The sequence below is a fragment of the Diceros bicornis genome, chromosome 3 (assembly GCF_020826845.1).
Source record: "Diceros bicornis minor isolate mBicDic1 chromosome 3, mDicBic1.mat.cur, whole genome shotgun sequence".
NCBI classification, from domain to species: Eukaryota; Metazoa; Chordata; class Mammalia; order Perissodactyla; family Rhinocerotidae; genus Diceros; species Diceros bicornis.
In genome coordinates this window covers 11,058,480-11,076,762 of record NC_080742.1, presented here as the reverse complement: position 1 = coordinate 11,076,762, position 18,283 = coordinate 11,058,480, and the positions used below count along the sequence as shown (strand labels likewise).

The following is an 18,283-nucleotide window of genomic DNA, read 5'->3' as shown; positions in this document are numbered from 1 at the left end:
TTAAGCAGTAAAATAAAGTTTAAAAGCAGGTAAGCAGAATGACCAATGAATGCTATCTTTTTACTTTACTAAGTAAGGACGTTTTTAAAAACCCACCATCTACCATCATTATTTCATAAAAGAAAAGTTATTTATATCCAAGAAAAACAGGAAAAACCCTCAGAATCAGAGACATTCTTTATATAGCATGAATATAGCTTTATGAAAAAGTCACTACCTTGTTCTTATTTTTAATTTTACTGGGAACTGATAAAACCTCGGCATGACTGCTGCCACCCTGCAGGTTAGCATTGGGAAACCAGCATCTATGCTATCTTTCTGTACCAATAAGCAGGTTCACCAATCTTGCCAAGAGGCACCTGCACACATTATCCTCAAGTTTAAAGTCTCCCTGAATACTGCCCTCGAAAAAACTCCTTTTTTGCTAGTCCCTGGGTCACTGTGGTCTCTGGGAAGCTTTACAGTTTTAAGTCAGCAGCGAACAGTTAACTTCTCGCCTCATTCACCTCGCTCCCCACTCTCTGCTGCAAATCACAACTTTTGCATAGTTTAAATCAGCAAAATCATAAATTATCCTTAATAGGATCCTCTTTCTCATCCCACAGGTAATCCTGACAAATACAATGTGAATACTTCAATTCATTGCTCATCTTGGAACTGTGTGCTTTGTGTGCCTATTTTCTTAATGCTCCAGGATCAGCTCTAGGACTTCTCTTTGTCTCCTTACACCACCTACCCAACCTCTCTCTTTACAAAACCAGACCCATTCTTGGTACTCCATGTCCTTGGGAGGTCCACATTCATTGCAATGTCCCACCCTGATCTGTGGAAACAGTATATTACATGGAGATGTTTTCTCCCTAGATAGCAATGTTTAAAACGGCTTTCACATCCACTAATGTTATTCTGTCATCACAACATAGGTAGAATAAATATTACAATGTCATTCTACAATTAAGGAAACTAAGGTACCAAGAGGGTAGTCCCACAGGTGCTTAGTGGCAGGCCAGTTTCAGGTCTCAGGCCCTTCCCTCCCCATTCTATACTCGGCAACAGGTCATCCTGCCACTACTTAACTTTGGTAGATCTCCAGATACACCAATTTTGCAGGTGAGAAATATTCTCTGGCAAGTGCAAGAGATCTTAAAGAGACAGACTAAGCACATTTGAAAAAATACCATGCCAGAAAGAGATAAACTTGTACTGAAAAGGTAGCAATGTCTTCTAGATAATGTCTTCTCTTTAAATGAGATAGTCAATATTCTAAGAATAATTTTTCTACAAATTGTCACTGTGACCTTCAACAAATCACTTAACGTTATATGAAATTTCCCAACTTCATAAACTGTAATACAAAATGAGATGAAAGACCACATAACAGAAAGGATAATTTCATAAGTAGATCATGATAGACTTCTACCTCTTCAAAAGCATTTCAGAAGATGACACAACCATTTTCTTTATTAAACTAAAATTTCTCCTGCTTTGGAAACAAATAAATATGATGTAATTTTTTTTCTTTCTTTTTCAACGTTTTGGTAGCATTACATGGGAGGAAAATAAAATCCCACAAGAATACAGTCAGAAAAGCAGCACAGTTGTTTAAGATCCCTAAAAAACTTGCCAAAACAGGAACACTGTAACCAAAGCAACAACTGGCACTGAGCTAACGGAACAGAGATATAGAAAGACTGCTATAAAGATTGTTCCATGAAATAGCAAGCAATATTCTAGCATTGATGAAGCTACAGGCTAAGATGAGATGACCTTTGTGAGCATAAATATAGCATTAAATCAAAAGTTTGACAAGATTTTAAAGGCTTCATATAATCAAAATTAGAAACGGAAAGAGCGACAGAATTAGATTTAATTGGAAACAAAATGCAAAAATGACATAAATGTCTCAAGATCTGGATTCGACTGTGGATGACAACCTTATATATTAAAAGTCTGAAAGGATCAAATATCCTTGTATCACAAAGACTAACAATCACATATTATTTTTTCCCCAAATGAAATAATTCTTTAGCAGTTAAATTCTATTTCTTTAGGTTTCATATATAAGAGAAGAGCAACGAGCTGAGGGAAGGAAAAGGACAAATATGGAATATGAATTTTGCTGATGCTATTCTGCTGTTATAGTCCATGTACCACTCCACAAATTGACTCAGTTCACAAAGCTTTATGCCCTGTGATAAAGTCTTAGTTGATTCCAACTAATTTTAACTAGAAAGACAAGCAGAGATTAAGAAATTTTACTCCCAAAACAATTTGTCAGTGAGGAGTTTCAGGACTACAATATTTCCTCAAAGTTTGATTAGTAAGTCATTTCAAACTCAATTAAAATAAAACAAAAAATAAGGAACCCCAGAATCACATTAAAAAGTGGCGGAAGATTGGGAGGAAGAGGGAAAAACGATCAACATGTCCCCAGCTAGGCTTCCCCAAAGACAGAGAGGTAGTGAGAAAGATGCAAAGCCAGTTCAAACAGAAATTCAAAGAACAGGTATCTTTCACTATACAGACAATCCTTACTGCTGAAAAAAACCAAAGCTTTTTGTTTTTTTTATACCATAGAAAGGATATAGAGCTAAGAATCTACTGCAAAGCAGATAATTCTTTAAACCACTCCCTCAGTAGAATACGTATTTAATAAAATTAGGCTGATTTTCAGGTAAATTTAAGATAATAAAAAGCATGACACCTTAATCAGCACAATAATTGAGGAATTATAAAATCCAAATATTTTATTTATAAAAAGTAGTATTAATAAACTCATAATACCTCATACATAACAAGTATGTATTAGACCAAAAATATATAAGGCAATTTACATTATCTGTGTGTATATGCCCTAACACGATACACACTCGACACTTTCTGGAGCTACAACGTGCCTAAAATATTGAAATGTTAGTGCAGCTCCATGGGAGATGACATGTACTAAAGGAAGAGAGTATCACATTAAATAAGGTAATTTAAAAGCAAGAATTATATTAGCTACCTCGGTTGTGATTCAGAGCTTACCAGTGGCTTTTCTGATTCAGTAACATGTAGCCCATTAATGCTTGATATGTGCTTCTTGGATAACTTAATACGATTATTTCTGAACCTGTTAACAATCAACAGTCAACAGTGCATAACCCAAATGAAATTAAGAAACTAAGAAGGACATTAAATAGCACAAATGATCTTATCAACCAGAAATCAACTTTATTCTAGCCCTTTTAGAAGAGAAGCAGAAAAACAGAAGAGCTACATAAAGGCAAAGGAAAAAATAAGAGAAAAAAGAAAAAGGAAGAGAGAAAGAATGAAAGTAAACATGGATTGGAAGAGGAAGGTTTTGTAGAAAAAGAAGTGATATACACAGAGAGCCTAAGAAAATGGAGAAGAAAATAAACGGATGATCAATATAGAGAAAAAAGGTCATTTTAACTTTCAGATTTCTTTACAAAATAAATCTGACGACCATAGTCTATATGAATTCATAGTTTGGCAATAAATAAAAGTTTTGAAATGATGTCAATACTTAGAATAACATTCTCATTGTATCACATAATAGCAGATAATATTTCAAGGGCACTAAAAACATGTCCAATAATAAAATGAATTTTATAGGACAATGAAAGTAATCACGAGACATTAATGTGGCAAGCCCCCAAATCTTACTCTTTTAATATACATTTTTTAGTTAAATGTAAATATACTTATTGCTTAAATAAATAAATACGTTTATTGTTAACTACACTTATTGTTTAATATAATACCAAAGATATTTATGGAAGACATTACTAGTTATTCCCTCAAATTCACTCCCTCCTTCTTTCTTATTAGTAGAAACCTAATTTTCTCCAGAAGTGGCAACATGCACTGCCCCAGGCAATGGCACATAAGCAGCCTAAGCTGATATTGACAATTCTGTTCCTCTTAGCCAGATACTTGCTTTCACAGTCCTCCTGACAGCTGGGGTGACCATAAGACACAGATCTGGCCAATGACACATAAGATCATGTTTGCTGGGGCACATTTTGGAAAGGATTTTATAACACTGCTTTTTGGCTGGCAGCTGGCACTGCCCCATGTCCACACCATGAACATGGACATGATGTCTTGGGGTATGACAGTTATGTTGGGACCATGATGTGATAAGCAAGAGGCTACTAACGATAACGGAATGGAAAGAAAGACCTGAATCCTTGTTGAATAGCTGAAACAATGTTACCACCACCCAGAACCAGATAAATCTCTATTTGTTTAAGCCGCTGTTAGCCTAGCTTGTTTGTACAGCAACAGCAGTCTCATCCAGCACCAAATTGTTTGAAACAAAATATATGAAAATACATGAGTCCATAACAATACTTAAAAACAAATGAATGAAAAACAAAAGAGAACAAAATCAAGCCTCATTTGCTACCACTGGTGGTGACTATTATATCAACTCATTACTCTGTAAATTGGTAATGAAAAGTGCAAAATTTAAATATTTATCCATCATTTTAAAAGGCAACTGCTGTTCAGGGTAACCAAGTATCCTTAGTTGATGAGTGAAAGTTCTTTACAAAAGAATCACAGCTAGTAAATACAGAGGATTAACAAAAATAGAAAATCACTCTTTTGCAATCTCTGATGAAAAAAATTAAAAGACTTAGGCAAAAATCATCAATAGATGTTAAAACCATCAGGAAAAAGACTGACGGAATTAAATATTCTCAAGGTGCCAAAATACCCACAAATTCACAATGAAGTAATTCAATGGAGAAACAAAATAATCTTTTTCAACAGAAGGTGCTCAAACAATACCTGAATATCTCTATGGAAAAAAAATGAACCTTACACTGTACATAAAAATTAAACTTAAAAGATAAAATTATAAACTCCTAAAAGAAAACATAGGAAGAAACCTTTGCAACTTAGTGTAGGCAAAAATTTCTTATATAACCCACAAACAAAAACATGGATAAACTGGCCTTTATCAAAAGTAAAAAATTTTGCACTTCAAAAAGATGATGTCAAGGGGGAAAAAAAGGCAGTATAATTCTTAATAGTCAAAAATTGTAACCAATCTAATGTTCATCAAGCTATCAATACATCAGCAAAGCGAGTATATCCATAGAATGGAATATTACTCAGCAATAAAAAGGAATACTTATACATACAACAACATAGATGAACGTAAGTAAAACATGGTGCTAAGTAAAAAAAGCTAGATATATAAGATTGCCAGCTGTATGGTTCCATTTATATGAAATTTTTAGAAAAAGGCAAATCTACAGAGACAGAAAGCAGATCACTGATTGCCTGGGTTTAGAAATGGAAGGAGGGACTGACTGCAAACAGGCATTTGTGGCGATAACAGTTTTCTAAAAAAATGGGTTGTGAGACGCTTATACAATTGTATAACTTTACTAAAACTCAAAGTATATGCTTAAACGCATGAATGTTATCGTATGTAAATTACATGTCAATAACAATCTCAAAAGAAAAAAGGCAAGTCATAGAATCAGAAAAAATATTTACAAGACATATACATATATGACAAAAGACTGGTATCCAGAATATATTAAGAATTCTTATAAATCAATGAGAGGAAGACAATAAACTCTTAAATGTTGGGCAAAGACTGTTCACTATTAGGCATTTGAAAAGTTGGTCACATCCGCAATTAAAAAAAGGCAAATTAAAACTACAATGAAGGGCCGGCCCCGTGGCTTAGTGGTTAAGTGCGCGCGCTCCGCTGCTGGCGGCCTGGGTTCGGATCCCGGGCACGCACCGACGCACTGCTTCTCGGGCCATGCTGAGGCCGCGTCCCACATACAGCAACTAGAAGGATGTGCAGTGATGACACAACTATCTACTGGGGCTTTGGGGGAAAAAATTAAATAAATAAAATTAAAAAAATAAAAAATAAATAAAAAACTACAATGAAAATCTACCACACCCCCATTAAAATGCCTAAAATTAAAGAGACTGCCAACATCAAGTTTTGGTGAGGATCTGGAGAAACCACAACTGTAATCTACTGATGTGAGGATGTAAAATGATCCCCTTTCCACTTTGGAAAACTAGTAGTCTCTTTAAAAAGAAAACATATAATTCTTTGCAAAGACCCAACCATTCTTTGCATTAGGCATTTACTCAGGAGAAATGAAAACATATGCTGACACAAAGACTTGTACTTGACTGTTCATGGCAGCTTTACTTACAAGAGCCTGAAACTGGAAATAACCCAAATGCCCATCAGCAAATGAAGAGATAAATGTACTTCAATAAAATGAAATACTAATAAGCAATAAAAAAGCATCAAACTACCAATGCATACAACACAGATCAATCTCAAAATAATTATGTTAAATGAATAGAGCCAGACACAAGAAAGAACACATGGTACAACTCCAATTATATAAAACTATGGAAAATGCAAATTAATCTATAGTGACCCAAAATGGTTGCTGGATCTTCATTTTTTTTTTCTGAATTACAAAATAAAAATTTTAGTATTTATTACTATTCTAAAAAGCCAGCACAAGATTAAGTAAAATCATATAAAGAGTTATCCAAATACAAAAGTTGTGAATTTTTGAGAAACAGAAAATAATTACACATCGATTGAAGAGTGATTACCAAAGTTTAACCAAAGAGCAGTGACAGAATTCTGTATGAAATACAATGAAAATTTAGTCAGTTACTGAAAAAATTATTCACAGGGCAGAATGAAAATGAAATGCCATTCAGTGAACTGGAAAATATGGAAAGCAGTAATGCCAAAAAACCCTAAGGCTGAAAACAGTTAATTAGACGTGAATCTCCACTGCAAGATAGTAATAAAATAAAATAACAAAGCAACCAATGTTACTGTGTGTTGTTCATGACAAGAGAAAGTATCAAAGAATAAGAAAATAACATGACGGTATAATACAGAAACTAGAATAACAGTACTACTTTACATTTGACATAAAACAAAAACATAGAGAAAAACCATGTGATAACTGAAATACTGCAAAAGAGGAAAGTGGGGTGGGTGGGTGGAAGGAAGGAAAATATTAAAGCACTCACCATGAAGAAAATACAATTATTTAAAGCAGGGATCAATGCAAATCAAAACTACAACGAGATATCACCTCACGCCCGTCAGAATGGCTATAATTAACAAGACAGGAAACAACATGTGTTGGAGAGCATGTGGAGAGAAGGGAACTCTCATACACTGCTGCTGGGAGTGCAAACTGGTGCAGCCACTACGGAAAACAGTATGGAGATTCCTCAAAACATCAAGGATAGAACTACCATATGATCCAGCTATTCCACTGCTGGGTATTTATCCAAAGAACTTGAAAACACCAAGGCATAAAGATACATGCACCCCTGTGTTCACTGCAGCGTTATTCACAATAGCCAAGACTTGGAAGCAACCTAAGTGCCCATCAAGGGACGAATGGATAAAGAAGATGTGCTATATATACACAATGGAATACTACTCAGCCATAAGAAACGATGAAATCCAGCCATTTGTGACAACGTGGATGGACATTGAGGGTATTATGCAAAGTGAAATAAGTCAGAGGGAGAAGGTCAAATACCGTATGATCTCACTCATTAAGCAGTAGATAATAACAACAATAAACAAACACATCGAGACAGAGATTGGATTGGTGGTTACCAGAGGGGAAGGGGGGAGGGAGGAGGGCGAAAGGGATAACTCGGCACATGTGTGTGGTGATGAGTTGTAATTAGTATTTGGGTGGTGAACATGATGTAGTCTATGCAGATATAGAAGTATAATGATGTACACCTGAAATTTATACAATGTTATAAACCAATGTTACTGCAATAAACAAAACAAAACAAACAAAAAAATAAAGCAGGGATCAGCAAAGTTTTCTTTAAAGGGCAAGATAGTAAACATTTTAGGCTTTGCAGGCTACATATGGTCTCCGTCGTATGTTCTTCGTTTTTTTCCCCCAACCATTTAAAAATGTAAAAACAATTCTTAGCACCTGGGCCACACAAAAACAGTCCACAGATTGCAGTTTGCCAACCCTTGATTTAGAGTGTTAAATAAGAGCTCAAATTAATTTCCATTCAAATTTAAAGAGAAAATAGCAAGCACAAGCTAAACAAGTAAGACTAATAAGCTTTAGAAAAAACATTTAGATGATCAGTTTAAAATATCTTTTTAAATTATAAAACACTATGCCAGTACAAATTAATAACATTACTATTATTAATAATAACATATAACAATATACTATCTTAAAGAGAAACTGTAGAAGCCTAACTTTTAAAATTATTATTTATACATGTCATAAAGCTTATCTAATTGAATGTAAATGTACCGATGCCAGGTCCCTACTAAATCTAAGGAAAGCTAACAGTGATAGGAGCAAACAGACAAATATCTGGGGGGAAATGGCAAATTTTCTGAGGCTAGTAAAAAAAGGAAATACATGAAACCTTTAGATCTGTGTAACTTGAAGAGCTCTTACTATAATCATTCTTTCAAATTGTTTTTTTTTTAAATTAAGGTATAACTGACATACATCATATTTGGTTCAAGTGTACAACATAATGATTTGATATTTGTATATACTGCAAAATTATCACCACAAAACGTCTAGTTAACATCCATCACCATACATAGTTACAGAATTTGTTTCTTGTGATGAGAACTTTTAAGATCTACTCTCTTAGCAACTTTCAAATATGCAGTATTATTAACTATAGTCACCATGCTGTACATTACATACCCACGACTGATTTATTTATTTATTTATTTTATTTTTTTAAAGATTTTATTTATTTATTTTTTTCCCCCAAAGCCCCAGCAGATAGTTGTATGTCATAGCTGCACATCCTTCTAGTTGCTGTATGTGGGACGCGGCCTCAGCATGGCTGGAGAAGCGGTGCGTCGGTGCACGCCTGGGATCCGAACCCGGGCCGCCAGCAGCGGAGCGCGTGCACTTAACCGCTAAGCCACCGGGCCGGCCCTGATTTATTTTATAACTGAAAGTTTGTACCTTTTGACCTCCTTCACCCATTTCGCCAACCCCCTCAAACTGTTTATTGTGTGTCAAGAAAAATGCTTTGCACTAGAGCTGAAAAATTATTGAAACTATATTTAGTAAATGGAGAAAACACTGGGACCAAATATACAAAAGGAGTTTCTGTACAATCAATGATGAAACCTGTTCTAGAATTCATGAGACTAGCCAGAAAAATTTCTAGCAGCTTAAGAAAGGAAAGTTAGACCTGTTAAAGCAGATATTCAGCTTGACAAATCAACTGACAATGAGTCTACTATTGGTGTTTGTTGGGCCCATGGAGAAGAAAGAGCTCACAAAAGAATTGCTGCATGCTTAACGACCATAATTAACTACAAAAGTAATCCATGTGTTCAACCTTGCCAGAAAGTTCTTTTTAAAGCTTAAGAAAATGCTTAACCTTCCGCAGATCTTCAATACAATACATTTGATTGGTACCCTCTCTATGCTATAAACAATTGAGAATTTTTAACTACAAAAGTAAAAAGGGTTCATAATATCATAATCACTTACTGTATATACTATGTAGACATTTATCTATTGAACTTCAATTCTATATTGCCATCTTAGACAGACTCTGTCGAGATCATGCTGTCATGGTACTTTTGGCTGATAACTGATAAGCACCAGGATCCTGGGCTTGACCAATGAGGTTTTCTGCCTTAGAGAAAGGCAGTCCGTGGCTATTTACTTCCTGGCACTGGCAACAACTACCAAGGGGAGATTAGAGCCGGGTACTGAGCTCTGAAGGAACTAAGTACATAGACCCTCTTTCTGATGCCTTTTAAAGACAAGTACATCAACTTCCTCCATCCTGGAACCTCCAGAAAGACCTGCACTTGTTTACTGGAAAAGCTTATACAAGTTAAAGCCATCTTTCTAATTAAAATGTCATCATTTCACTGTGGGGGCCTGGTATCTATGGTGATGCAGGAACTCATCCAGATCAAAATCTCTGTCACCTATTTTTGAAAGCTAGTTAGAGCTTGAGGTAATGGAGTCTGTTGCAATCCTGAAAATACCATAAGGTTCTCTCTTTCTTTGTCTGGCTTCTGTCAGTGAAAGATTCTGAGGATCAGTAGAAGAGAGAGAGAGAGAGAAAGAAATAGGAGTCAAGGAAGAGATGCAGATGGTTGCCATATCTACCCCCATGTTTGTGACAAAGACTGACAACTGAATTGAATGTTTTTTCTAATGTGGTGATATGGTATGCTGCACCAGAATATATACTCTAAGTCATCAATCCTCCCAACTTTTTGTAAAGAAAGTGGTAGTGATATCACCGTGAAATAATACGGCTTTTGTGAGGTCAGAAGTTTAATATATATATATTTTTTATGTAGGAAAAAACAACAGTTCCTCAGTATCTAAGTAGTCAATTAGTTTACGTCTTTGAAAACAGAAATTTTGTAATACTGTAGTAGAGACTTTGTAATACTACAAAGCTATTTAAAACCTACAAATGAATACAGCACATTTGAGCAATTAACTAGGGAAAAAATAGCAATGATGAAAGAGAAGTTATCTGCATTTACTAAAAAAATTTTGGTTTTGGAAAAAGAATGCTAAAAAAAGAAACTGCAATAACTTTCTTTTAATAAAGTTTTACAATTAACTGATATTGAAAATGATGCCCATCAACTACACGCTCAATAAAAGATCACTAACATTTCTGAGAAACCAAATTAATGTCAGATGTTAATTATTGTGATGACATGAAATTATTCAGAAGTTCCTTGGTTACTGAACACCTCTATTCAGGTTATGAGCCCCAAAACTACTTAAGTATGCACTATTTCATGAACGCAATAGTACTTCCAAGATTAAAATGCTGTAATTCTTTTAGTCTATATTTATAATAAATATTAATAATGTATTTAACTATTTCAATGATTTCTGATAAATCAGAGAAAATAATTTGAGAACTAAATAGATATAAGCTACAGCATCTGTTTTAATGGGAAGTGAAAAGAGTATTCCAGGCATAAAAAGAACACGAAAGCCCTAAATAAGGAAGGAAAATGGGCGTGTGAAAAACTAAATGAAAGCTTGTGAGACTGAAAAGCAGAGAATACAGGAGAGAGTGGCATAAAACACGCACGTTTAAATGCTGATGAGAAGGAAAAGAGTAAGAGAGAGGATGAAGATATAAATGGGAGATGGAAACACCAACAAGATAAGATTCCTAAAAAAATGGGTTTCCAGAGCACAGGTGGTGTGAGAGGTGCCTCTGTTAAATAAAAATTAAAGGCATGTGCTCAGAGTAAAATGAAGTGTGGGGCAAGAAGAGAAGGTTGATGGAAAGTGGAGAAAATCTAAAATAGTAATTTCAGAGAACAGAAAAAACAATGTTTGCCAGAGAAACATAAAAATTCTGAGGAACCCATTTAGATTAGTCATCACTGGAGGATTCCCAAAGAAATTTTTATGCCTTAAAAATTCCTTTTTCAATATAAATTGCTTCACAAATTGTCAAATAACTTAAAACGTAATTATTTAACAACATTAGAATAAACTGCTGAGTCTTATTAAAGAAAGGGGGAAAGCAGGGACTCCAGACCATGACTCCACTACTTGCTAGCTGTACAATCTTCAGCTAATTTCCTAACCTTTCTACTAGGCCTTTGTTTCCTTAACTATAAAAAGAGGGTAATTATATCTTCCTCACATATTTGTTATTGCAATTAAGATGACAAATGTAAAGTCACTAAAACAAATCCTGGCAAAGAATGTGCAGTCAACAAAGGTTAGTTTCATTCTTAATTCCTAAACTGCCTGCTGACATAGCTGGATGACACCTCTGTCTTGTTGCTTTCTAAAAGGAGAAGGAAGGAGGCTCCAAAACACAAGCTCTTTCCATAAGACACCCTGCTTCCCAAGAAGTAGTATCTCAGTGGCACCATTATTGATAGGGGTTTAATTTTCTCAGCTCTGCAACCAAACCCAGAAACCCGACTTTGTGAAAACAACCCAGAACACCCAGGTCTAAGGTAGGTGGGCACACACGACTAAATTCACAAGTAAATAATATTACAAATACAAATATCAATTTACACATGAGAAATATTTTTAAAACTGTGAAAGGAACCAGAATGTTAATACTGGCAGATCAGTACACTTTCTCCCTTCAGGAAAATTATATAGGAAGCCAAATTATACTCACAAGTATACATATGGAATATGTATTTTTATGGAAAGTGGAGAAAATTTATACATATGGAATCTAAACAAGACAAATTAAGTGGATAATATTAATGGCTAATGTCAACAAACTATAATAATATAATCCATGCAGGTTTACAAAGAAACAGTATTCCCATCCACAAAGCAGAATCTACCTTCCTCTGAACCACGCTGAGATACAACAAAATTATAGCTCTCTGGTTCCTGTTTTTCAAAGATCCATGCAGACCATTTCACATCTACCTATGTATACACACAATATTTTTATATTGTGTTACATTTTTTTCTTCTTTATCTTAATCTCCCTGATTAGACACAGGCCATTGGCTAAACAACAGCTGTCATCTACCTTAATAATCTTTGATTAACTTTATACAGTTTGAATATATAACTCCATCAGTATTTTAAAAATAGTTCCTAAAAGTTTATCAGTTCTACTTTAATTTTAATATGATTTAAAAACTGAAGCAAATCAAATTTGACAACTGTAAAAATGTACACAAAACAATAACATATCTAAAATAGAGTTTACATAGGAAGAACTATCATAGAAAATACTTTCCCACTTTAAATATGTGAGAATACAATAAAAAAATAAGCCTTTAAAAGTAACCATTCCTTTGTGACATGTTAAAATCACCCACCCTTATTAAAAAATAGTATTTTACTTCTATAAACTTTGGTACTGTTTCCTTTCTACCATTTTTGGTTCATTCTCATGACTCTAAAATGTAGTAAAATATTTAAAATTGCATAAAGATACATGCATATACACACATACATACATACATAGGAATAAACACTTTACAGGTAAATTTTAAAGAGTATATATACATAAAGTTTTAAATCTGATGTAGTGATAATATGAACATGAGATAAATACAAAAGGCCTGTGATATTGTACTTTCTGAAATGTAAATTGCTACCTTTCTTGCAACTAAATGAGCGGGGCTGATATTAATTTTTTATAAAAATATTTATCTTAACTCAAAGTTGATTTGGAATTCCTTAAATATTTCTTTGAGAAGAAGGTATCTTTTCTTATTTGATGTAGACAAGTACCTTATTTTTTAACAGTATAAGCATTTTATCTTCATACATACAGTTAAAATATAATAGGCAGCAGATAAAACTAATCTCCAGTGTTCGAAGTTAGGATAATAGTTACCTTTGGGAAAGGAGAGAGTAGAGGTTATGAGAGAGAGTGAAGAGACTCCAGGAGTGCTGGCAGTGTCCTATTTCTTGACCTGAGTTTTGATTTCACAGATGTGTTTACATTGGTATTTCATTCTATATATATGTCTAAGATTTGTTCATTTTTCCTTATGTATATAATAATGAATTTTAAAAGTTTATTTAAAAGAGTAACTGATATTCCATTATCTTTCTAAAATTATAACAATTAAGATTCAGAAGTCAAATAACTTTCTGATTTAGAGATTACTTAAAAAATTGAATATTTGTAAAAAAAATTTTTAATACAAATGCACAAAATGAAATTCCTGGTTTAAAGGATATGAATTAAAAAATGGATATTAAGGGGCCGGCCCGGTGGCGCAAGCGGTTAGGTGCGCGCGCTCCGCTGCGGCGGCCCGGGGTTCGCTGGTTCGGATCCCGGGCGCGCACCGACGCACTGCTTGGTAAGCCATGCTGTGGCGGCGTCCCATATAAAGTGGAGGAAGATAGGCACCGATGTTAGCCCAGGGCCGTCTTCCTCAGCAAAAAAAGAGGAGGATTGGCGGATGTTAGCTCAGGGCTGATCTCCCCACAAAAAAAAAAAAAAAAAAAAAATGGATATTAATAATTGTATTTGGGTCCAATACAAATGGAGAAAATATCTGGGTACGATACAAATGTAGAAGACCTGAGATTTACATCTAATTTTTTGATTCTACTGCATCAATATGTTTGGGTTTCTTCTTCTAATTCAGAAAATTAAGCATCAGAAAATGATAACTTAGGAGAAATCGCAGTTTTTTTTTTTTTTAATTATGGCCCAGTGACTATTAAGGGTGCAAGGTTTTGGGGTTAGAATGGTTCATGTTTGGACCCAAACTATATCATTTACTAGATGTATGATCTTCCACAAATTATTTAAGCTCTCAGTTTCCTCATTTGTATAATGGAAATAACAATAATACCAACCTTACCGGGTTGCTGAAAGGCTTAACTGAGTAACAATGCCTTGGACAAAGTAAGCATACTCACCAGGTATTAACTATCTATCTACATATACACATTATATAAAATATATACTTCATATTATATAAATACATTATACATTAGAAATCTTAGAATCTAGTTTTAGTAGAATTAAATAAATATATACTAAATAAATTTTCTCTGTACTTATTTTATGTCCTACTCTCTAATTCAAATTGTAGACATAGTTCTTCAGTGATAAAATGAAGACGTATATTACTTTTTTAAACTCAAAGTCAAATGTTCATCTGTATGATGACATATTTTTCATATTAAAAAAGTGCTATTATTTGTATTACCTGAGTCTCCACACCCTGCTCCAGTAGGCGCTTAGCTTGATTTTCCACTTCAAGTCGAGCTCTTGCAATAAAAAGTAGATCATTTTCTATTACTTCTATTCCAGAAAGATCTACTCCTTGAGAAAGATAATCTATTTTAAAAAAACACACACATTTAAACATTTCAATATTGAATAAATGTCAAGGTATCAAAGCATCATGTCTAACTTCTTCAAAATACTATAAATTTGCTCTTGAACACTAGTCTCTTTCAAAGTCTGTATTTTAAAAATATAGTTATCCAAACATTTTCCACTTAGTAAATAACTTTACTCCTGAGCAAAATGTTTCAGATAAGTTGGTAAAGCAAGAATAGAAATTATGATTATCGTAAATTCAAAGTAATATCAACAGATTACATAAAAAGTAGTGTCAAATTTATTTTAACATAAATATCCTGATAACCTTAGAAATTTCTCAAGTTGCAAGACAGTTTTAAAAGTTATTCTATAATAACAAAACATTTGAAACAAATGTCCACCATTTGGAAAAGGACTAATAAATTATGAAAACACTTTAGCATGCTGCCAGTTTACATGATCATGCAGACCTAATAGTTACTTACACTGAAGGATTTTCATAATATTACTGAATGAAGAAAATTACACAGGAATTAATTCTATTTATATAATTATATAAGTATATAATTATATATATAGTTAAAAATTTTTTTTTTTTGGCAAGGAAAGATTCGCCCTGAGCTAACGTCTGTTGCCAATCTTCCTCTTTTTTTTTTTTTCCCTCCCCAAAGCCCCAGTGCATGGTTGTATATCCTAACTGTAAGTCATTCTAGTTCTTCTATGTGAAGAACTAGTTGTCACTAGTTGCCACCACAGCATGGCAACTAACAGACGAGTGGTGTGGTTCCGTGACCAGGAAGCGAACTCGCGCTGCTGAAGTGGTGAGCACCGAACTTTAACCACTAGGCCATCAGGGCTGGCTCATATAGTCTAAAATTTTATAAACTCTATTTATAGAATTATATATATTCTGTTTATAGAATTATATACACAGAGCAAGAAGTGTGAAAAGATATCTACCAAGATATTAACAACAGTCATCTCTCTGCATATTTAGAATTTGAGAAATTTATTATTTTTTTTTTGGCGTCATCTTAGACATATCTAAAGCAACTACAATGCTACAAATAAAGGTCAAGGTTTCATTAAGCAGCTTAGACACAATTCTAAAATTTGTAGTTTCTATTTTAACAAGACAAATTATTTCTAAAAAAACAAAACTGATTTAGATAGATGACTTGGTTTTCCAGTTACTCAATAGAATATGAAATGTGTTTTTCACTGTATTCTCTTAATTAGAACTAATTTTTTTTAAAAGCTTTCTAATTAATTTTATTTATTTATTTTTTCCCCCAAAGCCCCAGTAGATAGTTGTATGTCATAGCTGCACATCCTTCTAGTTGCTGTATGTGGGACGCGGCCTCAGCATGGCCGGACAAGTGGTGCGTTGGTGCACGCCCAAGGATCTGAACCCTGGGCCGCCAGCTGCGGAGTGCGTGCACTTAACTGCTACACCACAGGGCTGGACCAGAACTAATTTTTTAACTTTAAGTCTTATTAAAATATATCCCTAGCACTTACATATTATCATATTTTACATAGGCTGGATCACAACATACTACCTAGGTGAAACTACATTAAAGCATCCAGCACAATGCTAACTAACCACTTAGCAGCACTCAAATACGTGCTGACTGAACACTTTATAGTTAGTTCTACACAAGAGGACAAAAGGAAATGATGTAAAGGGCAAGTGAATAGTAGTTATTACTGATTGTACTTCAACCACGAATATTTTTTGAAAATGTGTATATTTAAAGGGACTTTTGGCTTACCACAGTGGAAAGAGTATTGAAAATGCCTTTAAATCATTTGGGCTTAGATTCTACCTCATAATTTACTCAACAGGTGGTCACAGTCAAGTGACATAGCCTCAATTTTCTCATCTGTACAATGCCAACAATTTCTAATTCATGCCCTATATAACTCTTAAGACTATCATCAGAATCAAAATAAATTAATGAATCCCAAAGTATTTTATACACCAATCTATTACGTAAATGTAGTGCAGATTATAATCCACAAGAAATTTTTAAAAATCTGATTTTTTAATTTTAAATTTTATTTTTCAGAGAATTTTGAGAAAATAATATTTGACCCAAGTTGTGGTAATGATCAAGAAGGAAATGCTATGTTCACCCTAAAAACACTGAGTAGACAATATAGGCTCAAACTACAGCCATACAGACAATAGAAAATAAATATTTTCAATCTAGTTATCAACTTTTTTCTCTTTTTTCCTGTTATCTAAGGAAGAAAAATATCACAATTAAGTAAAAAAAAGGAAAAGGCACAGAGTAAAACATCTAGCTGGGTTCTAACTCTACTTCTGCCATATATGTTTCTGAATATAAGTCTTGCAATCTTTGGTACCAGCTACTTTGAAAAATGAAGAGCTAGACTTACATAAACTCTAATGTTCCTTCCAGTTATAAATTTCTAGAGATAAACAAAGCTAACAGTTGCTTTATTCTTATAAATGCTGGTCTATAACTCTGGAGACAAGTCAAATCATTCATTCAACCCATTTATTGAATATCAATCATTTATAAGTCACAAACACACAGAAATGAATCAGACATAAATTCGGACCCCAAGTAGAAAAGTCTAAGACAGGAAGAAAAAGTACAAAGTTACAACCATTGAAAGACACAGATAAAATGTATTATGCCAAGTGCTGTGGGGACAAAAAGAAAAAGTAAATATAGTTTATGTCCTCACAGAGTATCTACAACCTAGTAGGGGAGATAGAAATATAAATGATTAACCCTAATACTTTTTTAAGGTAAACAATGGCTCTCATCACATTATCTAACCACTTCCTCATCCCCTGCTTATCCACACCATATTTACAATCACTCGCTTTAAGAAATAACCAAAAGATATGCTAGATTTGGAATACAAAGAGTTCTATCAACTAGGAGGGAGAAAGAGTCATATTATTTCCAGTACTGATTATTCCACAAATTTGCTTTTCAATAAAAGAGATAAATGTAGAAGAGGGGGTGAGGAACAACAGAAAAAAAAATGTACCAACTCCACCCACCCACCCACTCCAGGAGAATGGAGGGATTATACTGAATTCTCCCCTCCTGTTTATCTGTTGCATACAATCATTATCAGTGTTCCAAGTCTATTTACATCTGCTCTTTGTGAAATACGTCTAGGAATTGGTGCCAAGGAAAGAAAAATGATGATGATTCCAATAACAATAACTGTAATTTCTGAAGACCTGGTATATGGAAGGCATTAAACTAGGCACAAAATGTATATTTATTATTTTAATGTATGCATCCATTATTTGTAATAAGTATTCTAAATAACTTTGCTAGAAATATTATTAACAAATTATGAACAAATTCACCTGTCTAGTAACCAGCAAAGCAGAATTTAAATCCAGGTCTGTGTGTCCTCAATCTTTTCACTAGATCACCCCAGGCCA

General features: G+C 33.9%; 1 protein-coding gene across 2 annotated transcripts in view; it reads right to left on the bottom strand.

Moving 5' to 3' along the window:
- The window catches only part of COG5 (component of oligomeric golgi complex 5), a 343,112-nt gene that overhangs the window by 182,239 nt on the left and 142,590 nt on the right, over positions 1-18,283 (bottom strand). For both annotated transcript variants that reach the window (XM_058523290.1, XM_058523280.1), the window contains exon 7: positions 14,723-14,853. In XM_058523290.1, coding sequence (XP_058379273.1) covers positions 14,723-14,853 — 131 coding nt within the window. The remainder of the gene's footprint in view (positions 1-14,722; positions 14,854-18,283) is intronic.